Here is a 26,795-nt window from a genome sequence, read left to right as displayed (position 1 = left end):
TGAAAAAGATATTTTCACATACTCAAGACAATGAAAAAAGTAATAAAACCTTAACTGTGGAAGAAACTAGTATGATACTAAACTTGAAAATCAGATCAGAATATCTGACTTTCTGAAAAGTATTCTAAAATTCTCCCCAGGAGCAATAACTGAATATTAGCTCTCGAGGGGACAGAAAATCTTAATCTTTACGTATAAAGTGCAGATAAACATATATTGATGATATTAAAATTTCTCTAGGGTGATTAGGAAAAAGACCTAAATAAAAAGGCTTCTCTTGGAGGCAGAACCGTGGAGAAGTGCTGCTCCAGAGGCTTGCCTGCTGCAGTTACCATGGTTAGCATTGTCGGGGGCATCCCAGCACATGCAGTAAGGCAGTGCAAATAAGTGACACAGATATTGACCAGTAAGAGCCAAAGTTATTACAGTATTTAAAGGTAATAAGATTTTCTGCAGAGAAAACATAAAAGATCTTTTGCAAAATGATTTCAGTTGAGAGAGGCTCGATAAGTTGATTTCAGATAAATTACATGAACTTTCCCTGTGAACAGAGCTGAACAGTTTATTGACAGTCATAAAAAATAAGTAAGATTCAATGTTGTAGATATCTTAAATGTACTGCAATTATCCATACATTCTGTGTAACTGATACATGTGTTCATTTAACAGATAACATGTTAGGCATCAGTTAGAACTACTGTTCTAACTGTTCATACTGTTTAGAACATACTGTTCTGAATTCTGGGTGTGCAGCAGTGTACGGGAGAGGCAGAACCCCTTCTCTATGGGACATGCACTCTAGGCAATAGAGATGGACAAAAAAGTATGAACAGAGGATGGCGGGTGGTGATAATTCCAATCACAATTCTAGTAGGATTAGTTTTAGAATCAAAGAAACATTTTAGAGTTCATCTGGACCAGTATCTCTGAGAGATGGCTAAGAGAACTTGTTAAGGATTGATTGTCTTATCAGATAATTATAATACAAAATTAAGTTATGTCATAGGTGCAAAATAGATCAGTGGAGTGAAATATAGGGGGTCCAGAAACAGACTCAAATTGAGAATTTTTGTCAGTGATGAAAGGGGCATTTCAGATCAGTGGAGAAAACAGTGAGATGGTATTGTGGTCAACCAGCTATTCTCAGTACTCCAAAACAGATTGCAAGTGAGTTAAATAATCATAAAGATAAAACAGCATTAAAGTACCAGGAACATGACTTTGAATGTGTGACTGTAAAGTAGCAAAGAAAAGGTGAATAGGTTCGATGTTAAAAGACTCAATTTCCTGAGGGCCAAGAGCACTGTAAACAATGTGAAAAGACAGTGATAAGTGGGGAAATTCAGACAGTGTGGACAGTGGACAGAGGGCGAGCATTCTCACCAGAGGGCTCATAATTAAGGAAATTAAACCTAATAAAAAGATGCACAGGTGATGAAAGTGGCGTTCACGCACAGTGCAAGTGAAACCGTTTATTTTGTTCTGCCTGTCAGGTTGCTGCAGGTTAGGTAGGTTGCTGACGCCACGGTTGGCAGTGGGGGGTGTGCGGATAGCACTGCCCGCCAGATTGGTGTCACGCTGGGGTCCTCAGTGCACATGCTCTGGCTGGGAGTGCCTCTGAATGCAGTGAGAGGGAGGAACTGGGTGAATGTGCAGACGTCGCTTGCAGTCAAGGACTCATCGGCAAGGTCCAGCAGCAAAACCTGGAAGCCTCTAAATGCCGCTTTGATTATACGTTCGTACAGTGGAACGCGAAGGAGCCTGAAGCGGGTGTGGGTTTGTGTTTACAAACACGGCAAGGTGTCCCCTGTGTCATTTACGTGTTAGACGAGGCAGCAGAGCGCACAGCTGTGGCCCCCGACTGAGGTGGCTGTGTGTGGACGTCTGCACGTGACGGTGAAGGTGGCTCCTTGCCCCGAGGGATGGTTTTCAGTCTGCTCATGCAGTTGGACTGTTTCTGCGCTGGACATGCCTATCCTTTTCTCAGTCCAAGCGGCAACCCCAAAGCTCCTGTGGGCAGGGAGGAGGAGGGGGGGAAAGGTGAGGATTGAGGCTGAGGCGTCCAGGATGCCTCAGAGCTGGTGGTGCCCTGCTGATGGGCAGGGACAAGGCCTGGGAGCTTGTGGGGCTAGTGCCGGCTCACGGGTGGGCAGAGCCAGGTTCCTGAGTGTCTTCTGCAGGGTCTTGGGGGTCCTCGAGCTGATGCCAGCCCACCAGCGGGTGGGACTGGTGACTGACGTGGCTGGCTGCAGGGTCCAGGGTATTCGGAAGCTGCTGCTGGCCTGCCGTGGGCAGGGCTAGGGCCCACGGGATGCTGGGGCTGGTGCTGGCCTGCGAGTGGGTGGGCTGCGTCTGACACAGCAGGCTGGTGGTCTTGGAGCTTGTGTCTGCTCGCTAGTGGGTGGAGTTGGGGCCCATGGGGTCCGGGGGCTCGTGCCCACCCACTGGTGGGTGAGGCCAGGTCCTGGACTCTGGTGGACAGGGCTGGGTCCTAGGGTGGCCGGGGGTCGGGGGTGTTAAGGCAGCAGACCTGCTGGTGGGGGGATTGTGTCCCTGCCCAGCTAGCTGCTTGGCCTGAGGCTACCCAGTACTGGTACCCGTGGACTGGTGGGTGGTGCCAGGTCCACACGGATGCGCTAGAGGGGGGATTCCGGAACGGCCCCGGCCAGCACCAGTGCCCTCCCGACAGGATGAGCTCCCAGAATGGCTGCCGCCAGGGTCTGCGGCCCAGGGCCTCCTCCCTCTCCTGGAGTTTCTCCAAGATCAGCAAGTGGGTCTGACCCAGGGTCCTTTCAGATGGCAACTTCTGCCTCGAGTCACGGAGCCTGTGAGATGTTGTGTGTGCCCTTTGAGAGTGGAGTCTGTATTTCCCACAGCTCTCTGGCCCTCCCCAGAGCAACCCCCATGGTCATAAAGCCAAACGATCTGGGGGCTGTGTCACCTTCCTGGTGTAGGAGCCCCAGGCAGGGGAGCCCGACGTGGGTCGTGGACCACCTTCTGTCCGTGGGGGCACCTCTCAAGTTGCGTTACCCTCCTGTTTGTGAGTTGCCCACCTGGGGGCACGGGTCTTGACTACACCACATCTGTGCTTCTCCTACCTGTCTTGTGTGGTTCCTTCTTCACGTTTTTAGTTGCAGAAGATATTTTCTGCTAGTCTTCAGGTTTTCTCATCAGTAGTTTCTCTGTATGTAGTTGCAGTTTCAACGTGCCCATTGGAGGAGGTGAGCTCAGGGTCTTCCTACTCCACCATCTTGGCTTGGTTTTGTTTTTATGAAGCATGTGGTCTTTTCAAAATGAAAAGAGACCCTGAGCTAATTGGGTTGAAAGTCTGCACTCACCGGCTTATACAGGTGTACCTTTTGTTGAGCTTCTTCCTTTGTAAAGCTGTCATTAAAAATCATTGGTGAAGAGAGTTGGATAGTTCATTTTTGTGTTTATTGTCAGGTTTTTATTGCTTTTTAAGGTGCCAACAAGGAAAAGCTTTTCTAACTCAACTCTTTTTTTTTTTTTTTTTTTTTCTTTTTTGGGAAAAAGGATTGCAACAAAATAAAAATAACCTTGAATCCTGAAACAGTTTGATCAGTAGTTTATTTTAAAATGCTATGGTGTAAAATGGGAACTTCACTTTTTAAAAAAGAAATATAAACATCTTCTGAGGGTTTTTTCTTAATTTAGAGAGCTCAATATGATACCTGAAAGATAGAAAGTGTTTGTTAGCATTTGCGTGCATTATGTAGTCTTTGATAAGCTGCGTGTATTTTGTCAAAATATGCTAGTGTATATGCATGGGTTTAGATTTATCATCTACAAAGTTTGAATTGGTCATTTGTGAGGTTTACTAATAACACAAGGATTCAAAGAAATAGTCAAGTTGACGTGGACCAAGATGCTTCTTATGGGTAACTTTTATATAAATCAAGTTTTCACTTTTTCCTCTTAGTGTTCCAGTATTCCATTTAGAAAATAATTCTTACTGCATTATTATTTTGAGAAGAGAAAGAAGGGGTTATAAAGGGCTAATACAGTGAGCTAAAAATCTCATGAAGAGGGGAGGTTCATATTCTTTCACACTGAATTTTAGTTTTTTAATGGCTTATGCAATAAGATAAACCACTAGCTTGGCAGGCTTCATTTTTGCAGACTCATTAAATTCCCATGACTGTATTCCATCAGTAATGAATAATTTCCTACTAGATTTGATGATAAAATACTTTGTTAATTTATTTTGTTTTGCTGATTTCTGAATTCCATTCATGGTGTTGTGGAAAGAACACAGAAATGTAAGACCTAGGCAAGTCACATGAGCTCTGGCTCCTGCAGCCTCTTTTGGTTTTGAATAGATTTTCATTCTGTACTCTTGAGCGTTATAATACAGGATGATCAAACAGTTGTTTTTTCAGAAGTATTTCAGACGTAGTCTTAAAATTAATAATACACAACCGTTTCAGAGTTATTGTTTAAGCTTTATGGAGCTGTTTACTTTCTGAATTCTGAGTTATACACAAATGCTCGGTGAATATTTTCAAAGCTGTTTGTGAAGTTTTTTTAAAAAACTACTTTTAACATTTTAAAATCCCTTGATCTCATCAGTATTTTTGTAGACTTTAAATGCAAGATAAAAATGCAAAACAAATCTTTAACACAGAAAATTATAAAATCTGCAGAATTTTTTTTTAATTGTGCCATTGCACAGAAATGACTTATTATGCTTGTCTGTAGTATCTTTTCCACATTTCTTTTCTTTGGTTTATTAATTAAATGAGAATTTCTAAACTGTAGTAAAAGTCTCTCTTTTTATCTAAATGTTACATTCCTCTCCTCTCCTTCCTTCCCCCAGTCTATCTCTCTCTTTCTGTTTCTCCTTTAATAAAACTGGGGAAATGAAAAAACCTATGGTTTGTAAATTTTTAAAATAAATGTGTATTTTAATCTGTGGTAACTATTATAATGCTTTACTTTTAATAATTCATTTTTTTAAAAAGTATCGGTAAAAGCTTTGTAGCCTAGTCTTTTCAATATACCTTTTGAAGATGAAGGGGATAATTAGGCCATCTAACATTCAAATATAAGATCTTAAAAATTCAGATTCTTCTAATGATGTATCAAAAATGTTTTATAATAAGGACAAGGAATTTTAAATGAATAGCAACATGCTTTTATTATAGTTTAGTTTAATTGTAAAAAGCTTGGGAGGCCAGATTCTAGAGTCTTACATTGCATTTAAAAGCTTTGTCCTATAAGTAAGACCCCGATAGCATCAAGAACTAAAAAGCAGCCTTAAGAATAATCTCACCCAGCCACCTTATATGCAGATGAGAAAACTGTTTCAGAGCGCATAAAAGTAACCAAGAGCTTTTAGCTGTTAATGTCAGAACCCAGCTTAGAACCCAGATCCCCAAACTATTCATAGATGTTCAGTTTTTGAGGTTGTTCTGTCAAGGCTTCATTCAGAGACTTAAAGCTTGGATATGCTTTTGTTTATTACAATATATCTAGATTACCTTGTGAATCTGTTACTTACCTAAAATGCAAGTGTGAAGGCTTTTTGAAGGGCATTACCATGCTATGGTCCTTGTGTGAAGATGTCCGTTGTTCTTATAGGTAGTAAGGAATTTATTTGCCACAAAATGATAATTCTGTGGTAAACCAAGACCTCACATTAAAAAAACATCAAGGCATCAAGTTTAGAAATTCAGCTTCTTCCAATTATTTCTTTTTGGAGAAACACTGCTGAGAAGAAAACACTTATGCTTTCATTTTCATTGTATCTACAGAATATAAATCATTGACAAAATGTAGTATTAAAGTGCTTCCTTATATCCAGAAATGGTTCAGTGTAGTTTTTATTGTCCCACTAAATATAATTTGCTATAAACTAGGCCAACAATTCATATGATGTGGTGATTTTTTTTTTACTCCATTACTAAAAAAAAAAAATCACTCTTAAGTGTATGTTTATTCATTGTAAATATATCAACACCATACCAACATCAAAAGAAATCAGACAAATGTGTATTATCTGGTTAATTCCTATAAGGGTCCTCTTAGTCCTGTTTATTCCCACTCAGGTCCAGATAGTTGAAAAGTTCTTGGTAAATTAACATGAGTCTGGAGACATGTCAGAATTGTGATTGCTTTTTAAAATTTTTTACTTTTTTAGGTTGAAGTATAATTGACTTACAGCATTATATTAGTTTCAGGTGTATAACAGTGACTCGATATTTATAGATTGTACTCCATGTAAAGTTATTATAAAACACTCTTGTATTTCCTGTTTGGTTCATTACATCCTGTGACTTAGCTGTTTTATACCTAGTAGTTTGTACCTCTTAATCCCCTTGCCTTGTTTGACGCATCCCCTCATCCCCTCTCTGCTGGTAACCACTAGTTCTCTGTGTCTGTGACTCTGTTATATTCGTTCATTTGCTTTATTTGTTAGATCCCACATATAAATGAAAACATACAGTGTTTGTCTTTCTTTGTCTGACTTTTTTCACTAAGCATAAGCCCTCCAAGTCCATCCATGTTGTTGCAAGTGACAACATTTTACTCTTTTTAATGGCTGAGTAGTATTCCATTGTGTGTGTGTGTGTGTGTGTGTGTGTGTGTGTGTGTGTGTGTGTGTGTCTTTTTTAATCTATTCATGTGGATGGACACTTGGGTTGCTTCCGTATCTTGGCTATTGCAGATAAAGCTACCATGAACATTGAGGGTGCATGTATCTTTTTGAATTATTGTTTTTGTTTTCTTTGGATGTATACCCAGGAGTGGAATTGCTGGATCATGTGGTAGTTCTATTTTTAATTTTTTTGAGGGAACTTTATACTGCTTTCCATAGTGGCTGCACCAATTTACATTCCCACCAACAGTGCATAAGGGTCCCCTTTTCTCCACATCCTCACCAACACTCATTTCTTGTCTTTTTGAGGAAAGCCATTCTGACTAGTGTGAGGTGATGTCTCATTGTGGTTTTGATTTGCGTTTCTTCAGTGATTAGTGATGTTGAGCATCTTTTCATGTGCCTGTTGGCCACCTGCATGTCTTCTTTGGGAAAATGCTTGTTCAGGTCCTCTGCCCAGTTTCTATTCAGGTTGTTAGATATTGAGTTGTATGAATATATTTTGCGTATTAACCCCTTATTAGGCATATTAATTGCGATTATCTTCTTCTATTCAGTAGGGTACCTCTTCGTTTTGATGATGGTTTCCTTTGCTGTGCAAGAGCTTCTCAGTTTGATGTAGTTCCATTTGTTTATTTTTGGTTTTGTTTCCCTTGTCTGAGAAGACAGATCCAAAAAATATTGCTAAGACCAGTGTGAAAGAGTGCACTTCCTGTGTTTTCTTACATTTAGGTCTTTAATCCATTTCAAGTTTTTGTTTATGGTATGAAAAAACATTGTAATTTTGTTCGTTTGCATGTAGCTGTCCAGTTTTCCCAACACCATTTATTGAAGAGGCTGTTTTCCCCCCACTGTATAGTCTTGCCTCTGTTGTCATAAATAACTGTGGGTACATTTCTGGGCTTTCTTTTCTGTTCCATTGATATGTGTGTGTGTGTGTGTGTGTGTGTGTGTGTGCGCGCCAGTTCCACGCTGTTTTGAATACTGTAGCTTTGTAGTATAGTCTTGAGTCAGAGAGTGTGATTCCTCCATCTCTGTTCTTCTTTCTCAAGGTTGCTTTGGCTGTTTGGGGTCTTTTGTGGCTCCGTACAAGTTTTAGGATTGTTTATTCTAGTTCTGTGAAAGATGTCATGGGCATTTTGATAGGAATAGCCTTAAATCTGTAGATTGCTGTGGGCAGTACAGGCATTTTAACAATATTTAATTCTTTCAGTCCATGAACACAGGGTATCTTTCCATTTCTTTGTATCACCTTCAGTTTCCTTCATGAATGCTTTATAATTTTTAGAGTATTGGTCTTTCACCTCCTTGGTTAAATTTCCTTCCTAGGTATTTTATTCTTTTTGGTGTGATTTTAAATGGGATTATTTTCTTTTTTTCTCTTTCTTATAGTTCATTATTAGTGTTTACCAACACAACAGATTTCTGTACGATTCCTTTTTAGCAAACCTATACCCCTGTTTGGTACCTAACAGGTTTTAAGTGTGGAGTATGTTCTCAGGCTAAGAGCCAGGATGTAACAATTTGCAGCTCATCTACATGTACCTATGTATATATGTGAAGTTCTCAATATGGTACTGTAGCGCTGTCAGACTTTATCATTTGTCCATTTGTATTATTTAAACCTTTATTATTAGTGTACTTGGGTGAGGATATTGCCTTAAAATGGCTTATTCTGTATCTGCAATAATTTTCCTTACACGAGTAGTAATAGCTACTTTACCTCCTGTCTCTGTCATTCTGCTTTCAAAAGATGCAGTGAGCTTGTGGTGTGTAATTTTAGGGTAGGTTCTTTCACTTTTTATTCTTTACCTCTTTCATTATCTCACATGGCTATATAATGTAAAGGCTGGATATTGTTTTAATTAAAAAATGAGGCTTATGACAAGAAAGTCAGACTTTTGTTAACCTCTGTTCAGTGTATTTATATAAGAAAGATCTTATGACAGAATTTCAAAGACTGTTGCTTTATTGCATTTGGAAAATCCTTGTGAGGAAAATCTGTAGGCACTTAATGACAACTGTAGATGAAAGTTTTCCTTTAAAAATACCCTTGTTAATTTGACATGAGTTGTGAAACTGAAAATGTTCAGAAACTAAGTTCTGTTTTCTTAAGGCTTAGGCTCTTCCCTGAGAGTGATGATAATATATTTCATTTATTTGTGACTTTAAATGTAAGAACATTATCTATGATGCAGGGCATTTGTGATTGGAGGTGGGTTGAAAGGAGAGGTCTCTTTCCAGAATTCATGCCACAGATACTTACTGAGTGCATACTTTGTGGGTCAGTAGTGTCGTGTGTGTTGTGGACAATGTAGTGTAAAAAGTAGATATTCTTGTATTTCTAAGTTAAATGGCTTACTGGTCTTCCTGAGATGATGGCTTGTCCCTGCTTGGGGACATGTGGGCGACCTTTGTGGTGAGGAAATGCCATTCAAGTTTTACTTGGGAACCAGCATAAGGAGCACCGGATTTCAGCGGCTTTGGGTGTGTCTGGAACAGAGCTGTGCTTTTCAGCCGCGAATCAGAAAGTGGATCATACTTTCTGATCCGTGATCATCCACAGTGGCCCAGACGTTAGCTGCTATTACCAGACGCGGCTTTGTTTTACTCAGACAAACCGGAGGATGACGATAGGTGAGGTTATGGTCCGCTGTAAATGCCTTCCAAATGGATTTGGAAAATTGGGAGTAAACTGAAAATGTCTTGTCCTAATTGTTTGTGTGTGTGTGTGTGCACGCGCTTTTTTTTGAGACCAGAGGTATTCTAATTTCAATTCTGTTTCACAGTAGGATGAGCCAGTGCCCCAGCCACGTAGGAAACAACTGAGGTTCTTAGAATGTGACTATCAGGTACGCAGATGACCTAGTAGGATGCAGGATGCTCTAAAGGAAAGAGCAGTATCAGACTCCTGTGAATCAGGAAACTAAGGGTCTGGTCTGTTTTACAGCTAGTTAGGTGTGTGACCTTGAAAACGGTCTATCCCTAACTCTGGGGAGTGGTGCCGTCTTAACAATATTGTCTTCCTGTCCACATCTTTCAATTTATTTAGGTCTTTAATTTCTTTCAACATTTTTTTTTATAGTTTTCAAAGTACAAGTTTTGCACTTTTGTAAAAGTCATTCCTGAGTATTTTATTCTTTTTGGTGCTGTTGTATGCAAGTGTCTTTTAAACTTTTTTTTGTTTTTTCATGTGTATGCCTAATACTTCTCCCCATCCATATTCTCTACCTCTTGCACCTCTTTGTCCTGTTTTAATTCCAGTATTCCATTGATACCATGAACATTCAGAAAACGTTTATTCAACTTGTCAGCAATCATCTGGCACATTTATTTTGTGTCAGGTACTGTATGACAGGTATTAGAGATGTTGAGTTGATTCAACAGTGTGTGTCTTCCACAAGGAGTTGCATACTTGGTGTCTAAGATTTAACACTTATGTGACAGAAGCCTTGTAGAAGGAGGGATCAGGGAGACACAAAGGTAACATTTGACTTTGAAATCTTGGTAAGGATTCAAGAAACTTGGAAAGACTTTCTCTTCAGTCAGGATAAGGTAAATGAAATCAGGAAGGCATAAAAGAACTTGGTTCTTAAGAGGTGAGTGGGCTTGTGTGGTTAGTGTCAGATGGGTGAGGGAGATGACTGAGGGTAACATGGGGAGTGCAGAAGAGTCTGATGGTGACAGGTTTTAACAAACTGCTGAGGATGTTGTGGGCACTGGAGACCACTGAGCAGTGGGGTGTCATGGAGATTTTTTTGAATCAGGAATGATGAGTAGACCTGTAGTTTCGAGAACAAGAACTGACTGCGGTGTTTGCTGAGGGTGAATTGCAGCCGAGGGATGACAGGGGCAGAGTGACCCGTTAGGAGCTGTCTTGCTTCCGTTTCCAGGGGGAGAAGCAGTCGACCTTGGGCTCTGCCAGGGGATTCTGACTGTTCGATTCCAGGGGTGCGATGGGGAGGGAGGGGAGTTCAAGATAACCTTGGGTCACCTAATTTGGTTCGTTGGACGAATGGTAACGTCCCCTGGTCCTTTGCTTTTTGCGGCTCTTGTTTTGCTGTTTTAAGCATGTTACGCGAGTTACATGGGCATGATTGCACTTAGTCTCCAGCCGCCCCGCCCCGGTCTTCCAGGGGAGGCCACGCCGATGGTGTCTGGAACCCCAGCCCTCTCATCATGGGGTCGCCCTCTCTGGTTTGGCAGTCCTGGTGTACTGGGCTGTCAGGAGCACCACTTCCGAACAGTGCTGAGGGTTCCTGCAGAGCGAAGACACTCCTTGGGATTTGGGTCTCCCACCCAGAAACCAGGGACAAAGCCCATCACCTCTTTACACCCCAGCACACCCTAGACTGGTTGGCTCACCCCGCCAGCCCCAACTTCTGTGCTTCCAGATCTGTGGCAGATGTGCCAGTGTCTCGATAGTCACTTCTGGGTGGAATGTAAAGCTCCCTCCCTCTTCCCAGACACACAGCTGCCTGCTTGCAGCCTTACACTGCTTTGGTTAAAACAATGGTCAGTTCCTACATTAACAGGACAATATAAATCTTGTTTCTTTTGCCTCTTTTGAAGGTTTCAAGAACTGTTATTCTTGGATTGATTCCTTTTCATGGCATCCGGTTCTTTTAGGCATAAGAGTTTTCTCCTTCTGCAGATATTTATTTGGGATCAAAGTTTACAATATTTGTGAAGTGTGGTTTGTTGTTGTTGTTGTTGTTTTGCTTTTTTTTTCTGTTATCCACCGTGTTAATGTGTTGCAGCCGCCGTAACATAACAAAGGACTAGAGGCTGAAACAACAGACATTTATTTTCTCATGATCTGGAGGCGGGACGTCCAAGGTCAAGGTGTGGGCAGGGCTGCCTTCTCCTGAGGCCTCCCTGCGTGGCTTGGAGATGCCACCTCCTCCCTGTGTCCTCCCGTGGTCGTCCCTGTGTGTGTGTCTGTGTCCTCATCTCCTCTTCTTATAAGGACCCTGGTCCTGTGGGATCAGGGCCCGCCCTAATGACCTCACTATACCTTAACCTCTTTAAAGTCCCAGTCTCTAAACACAGTCACATTCTGAGGTCCTGGATTAGGACTTCAATAATTTGGGGGGGGAAAACACTTTACACCGTACCGCCGACCTGATCTCTGTTTCCTCTGGATCATTTTTTTAAATCTGACTTTCATCTCTCGCTCACGTATTTTCCTTGACCACCTTACAGCCTTTGTTTGTCCTTGTGCGTTTTGGGAGGGGGCTGTGGCCGCTGTTTGTTCAGTCTGTGCGTGGGCAGAGTTGGTCTGTGTGTGGTGTTTCCTTGGGTGATGTGGCTGCAAGTGGCCCTTCTTTCTGGGGGGACCCTTCCATGTTAGCGTTCCGGTTCTCTCTTCCCAGGGCCCCTTAGTTTCTCCAGAGTGGTTCTTGTCACCCGGAGAAGGTGGAGGTGGCTGAGAGGGTTGGCACCCTCCTCCCCCATGCCTGGTGTCCCTCACTCTGGCCCCTTCTGTTTGGTTTTGTCAGAGACTGAACTTCTGGTCTGGCTGATGGCGCAGTGAAGGCAGGGGACACTGTCTAACTTCACGCTGTGAAAAGCCAGCCAGCCAGCAAGTTCTTGCAGTTTTTCTCTGCACCCGCCCTTCTCTCGTCTTCCAGGGCCTCTGAAGGCTGGAGCCCTTGAGGAGTTCTGTGGGTTTATCCGTGAGGTTTTCTTGTTTATTGGTGGCCTGCTGTGTGCTGGATGTTCCGCGTTGCTGGCACTATCTACCTGATGTTAGTTACAGCCTTCTGGAAGGTTCTCTTACTGGCTGCAGTGTCTGTATTTGAAAACAAGAGTTTTGGAGCGGAATGAGTGAGTCGGAGCGCCAGGGCGAGAGTGCAGGACATCTGACTTCAGAAGCTGCACTTCTGCCCTCTGCACTGGGACAGCTAGCAAGTCTGTGCTCCTGCCGCGTGTAGAGAATGTCAGTGCATTGATTTGGACACATTTAAAAAGAGTTGCTATACTAAGTCTAATACAAAAATAAAACGAAATTTAGTACACCTATGAGAATGGAGATGTTCTTTAATTTTTATGAATCTGGTTAGTTGAAAATGTCCTCCTCCAGGAGCCCCCAGCATATCCTTGGGGTGCAGCAGGTGGGGGCATGGAGCCCGGGGGACCTTAGGTTCTGTCTGTCCTCACATCGGGAGCTGGTGTTCCTGATGTCTCCCTCGCAGTACTGGTGAGTGTCCTCAGTCACCTTCACATGCAGGAGATGTGGCAGACCGGCTGATGGACAGCTGGAAGATCCAGCTCTGTGTGTTGAAGACTGTGGCTGTGTTTGGTACTGAACGTCCAGTTTTGGCATCTCTAGTTGATGCTCATCTCAGTTGGCACTAATCCTTTTTTCCTTTCTCTTCTAACAGATTACTTCTGTAGCTCGACCCCCAGTTTCCGCAACAAGCACGATGTCTCGATCACGACAGCCCCCCCTTGTGACAGGCATCTCTCCAAATGAAGGAATCCCGTGGACAAAGGTCACGATTAGAGGAGAAAACCTGGGGACCGGGACAGCTGACCTCATAGGTAAGGGCAGGGACGATGCTGCGTGTTCACGGTAAATGCATTTTTAGGTTGGACAACGGAGGGGAGATATACTGTTTTGAAATAGTGAAGGTGATAGAAAAGCAGCCCTGGGGTCTGTACAGGATGATCTGAATAGAAATGAAAGAATTGTTTGGTTTTCTGATTTTTCTGTTAAGATCGCTTGTATCGGATCTTGTCTGTTGTCTTTGACCCGATCCTTGAGAAAGTCCCCACAGCTGAGACCCGCCTCCTTTCCTCAGGGTGGGCTTCTGGTCTCCCCTCCTGCGGCTGTCAGTGTTCTTCCTCAAGGGCTGGGAGAGCCAGGCCTCTTCCGTTCCAGTCCAAACTCCCTCCACCTGGAGGGCCCGTGCGCTTGCCCAGCCGCACCTGCGGGCTGTGGGCCACTGGTCGGCAGCGACGCCCGTCTTGGCGGGCGGGGAGCTCCGAGGCTCCAGACTTACAGCCGCAGGCCCTCCACAAACTCATGCCCACCCACGGCTTTCCTAGGCTCCCCTAGTGCTCGCTACATGTTAGCTTTTAGGATCAGTTTATGTTTTTTATCTTTTTAAGCCCAAGGACGTGAGTGATAGAACACTGTGCATCCAGCTGGCGCTGCATACGTGTTTTTTCATGTTGGTTAGCAGTGTGCCCCCCTCCTCTGGTGGAGACCCTTTCCTGCTGGCGGTTTCCGCATTCTGCTCTGTCGGTGGTTCTCTCCTGGCGCGTCGTCGTCTTCCCGAGGACTTACAGGAGTGCTCTGGCCTCAGGTGCTGATTCGCACTCTCTCAGATGGAGCCTCATCGCTTGCTTTTTAAATACAGACGCGTGTCAGGCGCAGCCAGGGTAGAGAGCAAGCCATCAGCATCACTGTGTGAGCTCTGCGTGTGGGTGTGCAGAGACGCTCAGCACGAGGACCGGAGGCTCCCAGTATGTGCTGCTGAATGGGTTCTGCTTTCCCACGTGAATTTGCTTGGGTTCAGACGTTCTCTTGACTCATTTCTTAATTTACGAAGGACCCCTTGGTGCATGCCGGCGGTTCCGAGCAGGAGCTTGTTTTGCTTGCACTGTAGCTGCTGGTTGACAGGTTGTTTCCGGCCGTCCCCGCCTTGGAAAAGAGGAAGTTGAGTAAAGCTGGGCGCTGTGTTTAAATACTGAGCCTTGCCCTTCCCAGTTCATTCTTTTCACTAGTGTTGCTTTTGTAGGTTTCATTTTATATTGTTTTCTCTAGCTATAGGTTTTGATTCTTCAGTAAATAAAACAAGTTTATTATCCTTATGAAGGCGGTCTTTCTTATCCTACGTCTCGATTCTTGACAAAGCTCATTCCAGACTGTTCTTTGTCCAGAGTGGAAAGGTCCCTGGAGTTCATGGAAGTAGACCACCTAGATGGAGGTTCTGTCCCGCCGTTTAACTGACAGTCCCTGAGCCCCCACATGTGCCTGTCACTGGTCTGTGTGGTTGTTGACCTCGCTCTCACTCCAGGCAGTGCGGTTCCTGTTGGACTGAGTGTGTGTGACTTTTGTAAACCTGCTAGTTCAGCCTTTAGCCTGCCCATGTATTGCCAAGAAGCCAGTTTTTAAAAAAGCAAACTTAACCTACTAAACAATTTAGGTGTTTTTAACTCTGGTGACGTGTACGTTAACCAAATAAAACATGATAAAAACACTTCATTTGAAATTCTACAAGTTACTTAAAAAAAAAATGTTATATTTCATGAAGCAGATTTCTTAGCAAAACATGCTTAAGAAATAGATCTTATGATCTTACCTAATTTCCATGACATTTAAAATGATCTGTTTAAATCAAAGTTTTAAATTATGCAGTGATTATTAATTTTTTTAGTTAAAATGCAGAATAGATATTAAATCGGAGGAACCTTGATTGCAGCTGCAGCGAGATGGATGAGCCATTATTCCAGGTGCTTTTCCCCCAGACTTGTAGCATTATGGATATCATACATGTTTGCTCATCTGGAACTTGTTTTTAAGGCTTTATGCCTGTATATCTGAAATCTCCCATTTCTCAGTTTTAGTCGTAAGATGGCTCAGCTGGGAACTTATATTAGAAACTTTAATACATTAAGTCCTGACATTTATCGTTGGGTTATTTCCTTTCTAAAGTTAACATTTAAATAACAAAAAATCTTTTTGGTATTATAAAATTTTAAAATGTCAAGTTATGTATTAGCCTGGAGTGATATGAAAATATCCACCATCTATAATTACAGTTCATAAATTAAAACATTTCCTATTTATTTAAAAAATACATAGATTGATTTATGTATACATAAAAATTATTTGAGTGAGTATGTATTGAAGTGTTTCACAGGCTTACCTTGGAGGCAGAGAGGCGTTCCAGGGGTGCTTTCAACCTCTTAAATTTCTTAAATTTTTCATAATAAAAATTGAGTTATCAGGAGAACTAACAAACACTCCCATTTTGAAAAATAATTTTGAATTATGAATGCATTTATATATGGGTAAATATCATTACACATTTAAAAAACCAGTAGGAAATTTAGTCCTAAAGGAACTTTTAAGTGCTATCATTAGAAAAACTGCATTCCTTATATGAATAAGTAATAATAGATGTTTTAGGGAAATCTCTGAAATTAATTATTTCAATAAATGTCTTTAAAATGGAGTTGTTTTTATTCTTTTATGGTTAATATAAGAGTCTTATTGAATAGTGCTTTGTTGCAGCAAAAGATAACTTGAATCCCTTTCTACGTTTTTTTTCAACCAAATTTGGCACAAGTTGAGGTTGTTCCTGCTATCTGATTTTTTTTAAAGAGCTTTTATTGAGCTATAATTGACATACAGTAAACTGCATATATTTAAAGTATACAATTTGCTATTTTTTTTCTTATTAGTAATGTATATATGGCAATCCCAATCTCCCAATTCATCCCACCCCAACACCCCCCACCGCCACTTCCCCCCTTGGTGTCCATATGGTTGTTCTCTACATCTGTGTCCCTGTTTCTGCCTTGCAAACCCACTGATCTGTACCATTTTTCTAGATTCCGCATATATGCGTTACTATACAATATTTGTTTTTCTCTTTCTGACTCACTTCACTCTGTATGACAGTCTCTAGCTCCATACATGTCTCTACAGATGTCCCAATTTCATTCCTTTTTACAGCTGAGTAGTATTCCATTGTATATATGTACGACATCTTCTTTATCCATTTGTCTGTGGATGGACACTTAGGTTGCTTCCATGTCCTGGCTATTGTAAATAGTGCTGCCGTGAACATCGGGGTGCATGTATCTTTTTGAATTCTGGTGTTCTCTGGGTATGTGCCCAGTAGTGGGCTTGCTGGGCCATCTGGTAATTCCATTTTTAGTCTTTTAAGGAGCCTCCATACTGTTCTCCATCCATAGTGGCTGTACCAATTTACATTCCCACCCACAGTGCAAGAGGGTTCCCTTTTCTCCCTGGTATCTGATTTAAAAAAAAAGTTGCACGTGCCAAACTTGACTGCTGCGCAACATCGAGAGTTAGATGGTGAGGAAAGAAGGTGTGAGTGTCGGGCGTCTGCCACGTACTCTCTGATCTCTTCTCTCTGTGCTTGTCTATCAGGTCAGTTTCTGTTGAGCAGAAATGCGCATGGTGGGATGTTGATCCTTTGCCTGGGGCCGTGTCTTCCCTGTCTGCTTACTGCCTGCACACCGGTTTACGTGGGTTTGGGCAGAGATGCCAGGTGTGGGCTGAGATTTTGGAAACAGAGTGTGGTATAGCGACAGGATCGTGAGGGAATCACGTAGGCAGGTGGACCACCGTGGCAGGAGTGACGTGCAGACGTGGAAAAGGCAGCTAGTAACCCAGGAATGCTTGAGAACACTTACTGATGTAACAGGCTCCAGGCCATGCTTGACATCAGGTGCCTACTTCAGTTCCTTCTGTAATACCACCGGTCATCGAGCGCTGGGGAAAATGTGTGTGCAGGTTGTTTTCAGGAAGATGTTAGATAGGTTTTTGGGGAATGATGTACACATTAATTAATACACTTCAGAACTTTATAGCAATAACTTGGACTTCTAAGAATAGCAGTAATTTTCTTTCTAATACCTATGAAAGCAATTTAGGATTCTCATGGTTAAGTGATCTGGAATGCCTAGACATTATTTTGGTTATTATTTTCTAATTCCATTGATGTTTGAAGAAACTTAAGTATAATCTAAAACAAGTCTTAAATATTAGAGGGAAAAAGACAAAAGTCGAGACAGTAGTTTATTTGCAAATAATATTGGGTATATCCCAGGATAGAAATAACTAACTAATGAACCAGGAAGTGCTATCTCTAGATTTGTCTTCCAGCTCTTGAAAAAGGCCTGGGCGATGCTAACAAAAGAATGGTCTTTTCCTGGGATAGTCGTTCTTTTGGACTTTGTTACATGCGTGCTTTTACTTTCAGGTCTGACAATTTGTGGGCATAATTGCCTCCTGACAGCAGAGTGGATGTCTGCGAGTAAAATAGTATGTCGAGTGGGACAGGCCAAGAACGACAAAGGGGACATTATTGTCACAACCAAGTCAGGTGGCAGAGGAACCTCCACAGTCGCCTTCAAGCTGCTCAAACCTGAGAAAATAGGTATCATTTCCCATGACTTTACGCCAGAGAAGAAAAAAGTGGGTTTTGTCTTTTAAAATTGGCATGCGGTAAATTACTATAAAATTTGCTTGCTCTAATGTCATTAATTTAGATTCAGTTTATGTTTATTTTTTCAGGAATGGTTAAAATTTGCATTATTTTTGAAAAGGCAGTTTGCTGAGCTAACAGTAAACCCTAAGGATGATAGTCATTAGAAGAACTGTTGTTCTGAGGCCTTTATAAAATCTGTTCATTTAACATGTTGAAATGCCAGTTTTAGTTTCTTGATCTTGGATACAGGAGTTGCATTTCTTTCTATGATACAGATAAGATTTGAGGTGAAATATCTACCTGGTTTGGCCAGATTCGCTGGTAATATTATCCACATAATGTTGTTTTCCTTCCCTTTCTGCATCCCTCGCGTCCCGGACAGGATGTTGCCCACCCAGGTGTGCCTCTAGCCTCCAAGCTAGAAATCACACTCTTCTGGGCCCCAGAGCCCTTCCCATGTCCCCTCTGTGCGCGTAACCCGCGCTTCCTCGCCTTGGGACAGAGAGCTTGGTGTGAGGAACCGGACCCTGAAGATGGATCTGGGCCTGAGCGGCCAGCTGTGGGCGGGAGTGGCGCCCAGTGTGCTCTGACTCGGAGGATTGGATGAGCTGGAACACTGGGGGAGGTGCTTCGCCCAGCCCCTCACATGGACCAAGGGCCCCGCAGTTCAGTGGTTTCCGTTATTCTTCCTCCAGCTCTCTGTGTCCGTGCATCTTTCCTGCTGGAGTAAGGGTAGTGTCAGGTTCATCTTTCTGGTCCTGTAAAGACTTGTACACGGTCCCTACTTGAGAGAGATTTTTATAATGTGAGACCAGCACAGGTATAATTAAGCCCAGGCCATCCTTCTCTCCTACAGAAAAGCAAATAGTTTTGCAAATTTTGTTTCTGTCTTAGAGCATAAAGCCTTTCTTCAGCGTTCTATCCTTCAATTCCTAGGTTTTTTTTAATAAATAAAAATCTGAGGAGTTTAAGGGAAAATTCAAAATGGAATGTATATGTATGTACATATGTGTATGCAAATGTATGTACATATATATACACACACACAGTATTCTTGTTTTTGTTTACTAGGTTTTATTTAATGTCTTTGAAAACTGAACTGTGAAATTAAAGCAGGAACTTGTTTCCACTTTTCTGGAGGAAGTTAAGTCTTTTTGAGAGAATCCGGCTTCACCTATACCATGGTTATACAGCAGATAAAGAAAACTTACTTGAAAGTATTCATTTTATGCTAAAACTAACTCTGCCCAGGCCTTAGCCCAGTACAGGGTCCGTAGAGCTGAACCTGCGTGTCTGGGCCTGAGCTTACCCTCTGGCAGAGCCTCCTTGCAGGCTGTCCTGGCAGGACTGTGGGTGCCGATAGAACCAGAGGGCTCCGGAGGCGTGCTCGGCCCCTCTCTGGCCCCGCTTGCTCCCTTGCTCCCTGCCCACCCCTGTTGCCGCCCGGGTCCCAGGTGAGCTGGGAAGTGCTGTGCTGGGAGAGTGAGGAAGGGCTCAGTCACAGGGAAGAGGGTACTGTTTTCAGAGATGACATTTTGTTTTTCCTGAATTTCCTAGTCATTTCCATCACACAAGCCATGCTTTCCTTGGAGGGTGTTTGACTGATTGTTGTATATTGGGATGGCCAAAAAGTTCGGGTTTTTCAAATACAGAGAAATCAGTAGCAGAAATCTGCTAAAACATTTGTGTTAGCAGAACTTTTTCTCAGAGGCTTAATTTGTCTAATGTATTGAATCATGTACAGTGCAATCAAGGGGTGTTATTCTTGCCTTTTAATAGATTTTTAGTGGTTTTAATTAAGCTACCAGCCATTAAAAAAAAATCTGGAGCTTTTGTGCCCTCAAATCCTTTAAAAAAATAACTTTAGCTTGCATTTTGTATTAGGTCTTAAAACAGTAAAACAGTCTGGGAAGGCTTAGTGCCTGGGGAGTGCGTGTCTTACTAAGGCCGTGTTCCTCTTTTGGTAGGTATTTTGGATCAGTCCGCCGTGTGGGTCGAGGAGATGAATTACTATGACATGCGCACGGACAGGAATAAAGGGATTCCTCCCTTGTCCTTGCGTCCTGCTAATCCACTCGGCATTGAGATTGAAAAGTGAGTACTGCCTTACCTCGGTTGTCTCTTTCCAGTTGCTGAGAAGTCCCGTGTCTTCAGAGCGAAGAGAGCCAGGTTCCAGAAGCACCCAGGAAAGCACGGGAAGACACCTCTATCGTGGGGGTGTGGCTTTCTGGAGCCTGGTCAGCTTTGCTAGAGCGAACCTTCCAATTTGTTAGAGCAGCTGGCAAAACTACTTACCTCTTCAGTTTTTGAGTTTCCATTTTGTGAGGAAGAGCAGTATCTTGACATTTTTAGTAACTGACACTCAGTGATATGAGAATTAACTTTAAATATTTAGATGACACTTGAAATTAGAATAGAATTTTCCACGTGCTTGATTTTTCGGGAAATATTTGCCAGTAATTAGAATCAGTGTAGTGTTGTCATTTTGTTTACAACCCCTGCCTGTAGTTCATACTTAATTCAGACTTACTTTACCAGAATTGTGGCAGGTAAATGATATCTTTCAGGGTGTCTTGGACCAAATCTAGAACTCCCTTTTCTCAGTCCCTAGTGTTAAGGGATTATGTGTAACACAGTGTTTAGGAGCTTTTATATAAAGTCCGTGCCTGCATCCTCACACCTCCCTTAGTCCGTTCACCTCACACGTGAGTTGTGTCGGATTTGTCTCTTGGCCTTGGTGGCTCTGCTGGTGAAGTTCCACCCGAGCGCTCTCCCAGGAGCACCTCTGCAGGCGACAGGTTAGCTCTGCTGCCGCTTCAGCCACAGCTTTGTTTTAGGTGTTGCTAGGAGTGGAGAAAATTGTCCACTAATCTTTATATATATTGGATTGGCCAAAAAGTTCCTTTGGTTTTTAAATAAAAATAAAAGACATTTTTCATTTTACCGAGAACTTTATTCTACAACATGTTCACCCTTTTGTTCCACTACCTTCTGCCACTTTTCAGGCAACTTCATAACTCCATCTTCCCAAAACTTTTTATCTTTCTGAGCAAAGAACTGCTCCAGGTGCCTTTTACAGTCTTCCAGGGAATTGAAATTTTTTCCCTTAAGAGAATTTTGTAAAGACCCAAATAAATGGAAATCCGAAGGTGCAATGTCTGGTGAACACGGCAGATGAATCAGAACTTCCCAGCCAAGCTGTGACAGGTTTTGCCTGGTCATCAAAAAAACATGCAGTCTTGCGTCGTCCTGATGGAAGATTATGTGTTTTCTGTTGCCTAATCCCGGACACTTTCCGTCGAGTGCGGCTTTCAGGTGGTCTGATTGGGAGCAGTACTTGCTGGAATTAATGGTTGGGTTTTCTGGAAGGAGCTCATAATAGAGGACTCCCTTCCAGTCCCACCACATGCACAACATCACCTTCTCTGAATGAAGACCGGCCTTTGGCACGGTTGGTGGTGGCTCTCTCCCATCCCACATTGTTGTACAGTATCCACGTTTCATCGGCTGTCACAATTTGTTTTAAAAACGGAACATTTTCTTTCCTTTTAAGTAGAGGATCACAAGGGGAACTACAGTCAAGAAGGTTTTTTTCTCTTAACTTCTGTGGAACCCAAACATCAAAGCGACTCACACAACCACGCTGGTGCCAGTGCTCTTCCACGCTTGACGTGGGTGTTCTGAGTGTGTCGGCGTCTCCCGCGCGGCGTCACGTTGGCTGTTCTCAGTGAGTGTCTCCATCTGACCCCTGTCAGCGTCAACTGGTCGACCCGGCCACGGAGCATCGTCCAGCGAGAAATCTCCAGCACGAAACTTCACAAACCACTTTCGACACGTCCGATCAGTCACAGCACCTTCTCCGTACACTGCAGAAATCTTTACTGCGTTTCAAACTGCGTTTTTACCTTTCTTGAAATAATAAAGCATAATATGCCGAAAATGTTGCTTTTTTCCTTCCATCTTCAATATTAAAATGGCTACACAAAATTTCACCGATTTTGATTTTTTTTTTTAAAGCACACTAATATGACAGCTGTCAGAATACAATCTAACCAAATTGTTTCGAATGAAAGACAACTGAGCACTACTAGAGCCATCTTATAGGGGAAAAAAACGAATGAAGTTTTGGTCAAACCAGTGTTTACCCTTCAAGCCTACACTTAAAGACCATTAGTAAATCAAAGCAAGCTTCTTTTTCAGTTGCCGGGGTTTGCAATGGCTGAGAGGGAGGGAGCATGTGTTTGTCTTAGGAAGTTGTCCTGTGTTGAAAAAGGCCTGGGGTTTGGTAGCTTGTAGTGAGCGCGGACTGTCCTGGGTCAGAGCTGTGAAGCTCTTTGGCCAGCGTGGAGCTCTTTGGAGCTGTTTTAAGGGTTTCAGTGTCCAGTAAATTAAGCGTTTAAGAATCAAGAAGGTCCAGGAAGGAAAGGTAATTGCTGGGTCTTTGAGCACAATTTCCTGCGTGGATGGACTTTGTGGTTGAGAGGAAACCTCTCAGTGGCCTGCTTCAGTGCCCTGGGTTCGGTCCTTTCCAAGGCCCACCACAGAGGAGGTGAGGAGCAGAAGGCCCTTTGGACTGTTCTTTTGTAAGGAGGATACGGGTTTGCGCATTTGCACAAGGTGTACAAGAATATGGTCTGACTTCTGTCTGAGCTGTAGGCGGAACTGTCAAAGTTAGGGTGCAGGTGTTATTTCCTATCATGAGATGGATTGCCTTGATGTTTAGTTTAGCACGTAACCCGCCCCTCGTTTGATCTCGTTCCCTCTTCACGTCCTCGCACCTTCTGATGCTCTTGGCTGTTCCCGTCACTGCTGCCACCCACGAAGGGGCTCGGCTTGAACTCTCTCTTACAGCCCTTTCTCTTCACATGCGTCAGGATAGTCCTTAGGTAGCACTGGTGACCAGGCAGGAGACCCCAGAGGTGCCCAGCTCTTTAGAGGTTGTCCTCTTTCCCCTCTGAGGCAGTCTGGTTGGGTGCGAGCCCCTGTCTCAGTTTAACTCTCGGCCCTCCCATGACTTGCAGGGTGACTTGGAGTCTGCTCAGCTTCCTCAGGTGCAGACGGGGGGGCCTGTGTCACTGGCGTGTGGGTGTCGGTGGGCGGGGCGCTGGCTCGCAGCAGGTGCATGGTGGGTGTGCCTCCTCGTCACCGTGGTCCTCTGCTCTTCTTCCCTGTGTCCCACTCCGTGCTCTGCTGCCCGGGCAAAGAGTCTTCTTATGAATTAAGATTTCAGGGTGATAAATTTGTTTTCAGATCTTAAAGGAGTATTATGTACATTCAGGAAGTGCCTAAATGGTGATAAAATTTACAGTAATATTTCTTTCAAACTGTTCCTTGAAAGCTTCAGTAGTTGCTCAGCCACAGAAGGACTGAAGGATAGTTTTTGAAGGGTAAAAGTGTGACTCTCATAAAAATACAAAATGCGCACACGTCCAAGCTTTTATTTAATTCATTAATCATGGGAAAACCAGGGAAGTGTTAAAACCAGCTCAGAGGGGATTACAGAGGACAGACGTATGGGCAGTGAGGAATGCTGAAGGGTGCAGCAACGGCCACCTCTCCTGCTCGGTAGCCAGTTGCATCTTCACCTGACGGGTGCTTCTTTGCCAGGCGCCCCTCGCCACCACCAGCCCTCTTGCTTCTGCTTCTGTAACAGCCGCGGAGCGGAGACGGGGCGCGGGTGTGGGGGGGTCAGGGGGCCTTGGGCAGGCCCGCCAGACAGCGAAAGCACAGCCGGAGCCGTTCTGCCTGTTTCTAGTCTTTAGCAAGTTTTCTGGTCAGAAGAAAGAGTGGATAGAGATACTGGGAAGCAAGAAAACAGGTGAAAGAAGGAAAAGATGTAGAAACCAAGGAAAGAGAGTAGTTTTAGCCAGAAAAAATGCTTTTCCATGTTCCTTTTCACCTTTTAAACCTACTGTCAGGAAAACTGCATTTGTTTTATTGAAGTCTTTGACCTCAGATAGAGAAGCCTTATTTTAGAAAAAGAGAATAGGAAAGGAAAAGCAGATGTTAAAATGTTGGTGTGTGTTTTATTTCCCTGACTCACTTCATATTTTTTAGATAGAAGCTTTGGTCCCCGTAGAGAATGGTGTTATGTTCAGGTTAGAATCCCTAAGAGCTTTTCCTTTTACTATGTCTTTTATTTCTGTTTTTATTAATGTCATTTGGGGTTTCTTTTGTAATTAAAAGACGAGAGAGGACCTATTTCTAATTTAAAAAAAAATGTCAGAGAAGGAATAACAGGATTTAATTACTTGCTTGTTGAAATGTATTAATTGAGAAGGTTTGAAGAATTATGACTGCTTGTTCTCAAGTACCATGGTCCTGATGAATTCCCAGACTGAAGTGGTGAGGGCGCCTCTGGAGCAGGAACCAGCTCCTGGCCACTGCAGTGTGGATGTTGAGGCAGATTCTCGGCCCACAGCCAGGTGGACACGGCGGAGCCACGCGGGCGCTGCAGCGCTGTGGCCAGTGCGTCTGACTGCGAGCAGCGCGTGAGAGTAACGGAATGTAGCTGTGGCTCTGTGGTGTGAGTCAGGGCTTAATAAATGTTTTATTGCTGTAGTCAGCGCACACGCTGCCGTCTTTCAGCCCACAGGCTTAACAGCCGGCATTTGCGGGCATTTACAGGCCTCCTTCGGCTGCTAAAGTCCTTCAGGTTCCTAGATTTTTAACTGATGTTTTGCACACATGGTGCCTTGATACTTATAAAAATGTTACTAATTGCTCAGAAAAAAATAACTTTACTTTGTACTGAGACTAGGATTTGCTTGTAAAAAGTCTGTATTTCTGGTTTATTATACTGATTCACAAGTATACATTCTTTGCACTGCTTAAATTATGATGGAGACAAACTATTTAAACTGAAAAAGAAGGTAAAAACAGGTTCATATTAATGGGTAAAAGCCTTCACTAGGTTTTACTGAAGACAGTACATATATGGAAGAAGGGCGTTAAAATGGAGCGTCACCCCTCCTGTTCCCCCTCCTTCTGCTTTTCCGCCTTCCTGTCTTTATGTGATATAATTACTACCTGGGGAGAGCTGTGTAGAGTGGTCAGTTGATGCACCATTCGTATCTGTTTTATTTCCTTGTGGGTTTTATGCGCAGTGCAGGTCTGACTCGATCCTCATCAGTTTGGCTTTCCAGTAGAGAGAAAAGGTGACCAGCTTCCCTGCTCCATTGAAAAAACAAGGAAAGATGACAACACAGTTCTCAGTATGAGTGTGGAAGGGAAGAGGCTTGGATAAATTTACTTTTTAGAAATGTTATAAAAACAGATTTGTGGGCTGTGATATAGTGCCTAGGTCCGGAAACTGTGTGAGACCAAAAAAAGGAAAAAAAAACACACCACCTAAAACAAGTTCATACCATTTAATGCACAGAGTAACGACGGTGCTGGAGTGAAACCTATGGGAGTTGAGTGTGACGCACTTGGAAGAGCTGCGCGAGCCCCCTCTCCTCCCACCTGTCCACCTGCAGGTCAGGAGAGCGTGTCCCCTTCGGTGAGCGCGGTGGTGCAGCTGCACCCAGGCTCCTCTGTGCAGTAGTTAGGGGTTTTCTCAGGAGGGTTTTTGTTGTTTTGCTGGCTCAAGGGTCATCACTGCATGTTGTTTTCGTATTTGAAAGCAGACGCCGCTGTGTTGAGGACATTCGTGTTAGTTTTCTAACCACTTCTGACCGCTTGGTCTGTACCTGGGTCTTCGTGGACAGACCTTTTCGGAAGGTGTAGCCTGAGCTCACACTGCCGTCTGATGGGGGGCGTGTGCTGTAGGGGCACGAGGCCAGTAGCCACGGAAACACTTCACGTGTTTACACAGTAGACGCTGTGTTGCTTGCACTCTCCTGTTAGTGTGTTTAACGTGTGGATTTCGTTTGAATCCCTCACAATATACCTGCTGTTACTGACCTGCTAAGCCATCACTTCACTTGGAGGGTCAGAGCCCAAGATTCAGTTATTTAGGACAGCGGCTTCAGGTTTAGCTCTGCGACTTTGTGCTCCGTTGACGCAGTGCCTCTGCCCTGCCTCGTGCTGTTTCCAGGACCACTCGCAGTTTTCTGCATTCTGAATCACTCTCGCCCTCAGTGTCTGTCTTTCTAGATTTGTAGTTGTGGCTTTCTTTTTCACGCCGAAGATTCTCTGGTTCTTTATTTGGCAGTAGAAGTATGAGGTCCTGTTCTTGACTATTTGCACGCAGCCTCTCTGGGGCTGTTTCCTGACTGTGAAATGGGCATCTATAACTCATTGCGTTGTGATGAGAATCAGATAAAATGGTTCTTATTAAGAGAGTCTGTTAAATATAGAAAACCGAGTATAAAGAATAAAAATAACAGCAAGCAACATTTTTGAGCATTTATTACGTGTCAAAAGCAGCCAAGCCTTCCACGTGCATGATCTGCTTTAATCCTCAGAATGTTCCTAAGAGGAAGCTGTTTTGATCCCGTTATCCTCCTGAAGAAGTGGAAGCTCGGGCAGGTTCAATAGCGCCCTCAACGCTGCTCCTCCGGCTCCAGCCAGCGCGTGGACGCGCCGCGAGCCATCCCTGCTTCCGCGGGAGTGCGCCCCACGGAGCCATGGCTTCCGGCGTTGTCTGTTTGCTCTGGATCTTGTGTCTCACCTTCATTTGGAGATGTTTGCGTAGAAGATCTGATTTGGGGATAGACTCTTGACTCAGGATGCCTTCAGCCGTAAGTAACAGAAAACAAACATACATCTGGTTTAAGCAAAAAAGATACTTATTTCTCATAGTATGCAAGGTCCAGAGATGGTGGACCCCACCGCTGATGGCGCCGGTGCTCGGAGTGCCGCTGAGATGGCAGGAGCCCGGGCTTGCTGTCCGGCCGCCCTCGCATCGCGTGGATGTCCTCCGTAACTGCAGAACGGCTTTAGTGATTTCTGGTGCTGAAGCAGCAGTTACACACAGTAGATGATGATGGAGTGATGAAGATGTGGTATTACTGAAACAGTGCTGATACGCAGCACAT

The 26,795-nt window shown here is 43.5% G+C and overlaps 1 protein-coding gene across 8 annotated transcripts in view; it reads left to right on the top strand.

Moving 5' to 3' along the window:
- The window catches only part of EXOC2 (exocyst complex component 2), a 146,089-nt gene that overhangs the window by 13,708 nt on the left and 105,586 nt on the right, over positions 1-26,795 (top strand). For all 8 annotated transcript variants that reach the window (XR_009048053.1, XR_009048051.1, XR_009048052.1 and 5 more), the window contains exons 2-4: positions 13,006-13,165; positions 17,587-17,763; positions 19,782-19,908. Coding sequence is in view for 4 of the 8 variants with exons in the window: in XM_057699582.1 (XP_057555565.1) it covers positions 13,048-13,165; positions 17,587-17,763; positions 19,782-19,908 (422 nt within the window). In the remaining 4 variants the exon portion in view is untranslated. The remainder of the gene's footprint in view (positions 1-13,005; positions 13,166-17,586; positions 17,764-19,781; positions 19,909-26,795) is intronic.

Source organism: Hippopotamus amphibius, chromosome 11 (genome assembly GCF_030028045.1).
Source record: "Hippopotamus amphibius kiboko isolate mHipAmp2 chromosome 11, mHipAmp2.hap2, whole genome shotgun sequence".
NCBI classification, from domain to species: domain Eukaryota; kingdom Metazoa; phylum Chordata; class Mammalia; order Artiodactyla; family Hippopotamidae; genus Hippopotamus; species Hippopotamus amphibius.
The sequence above is the reverse complement of the archived record's forward strand: the minus strand, read 5'-3'. Positions and strand labels throughout refer to the sequence as shown.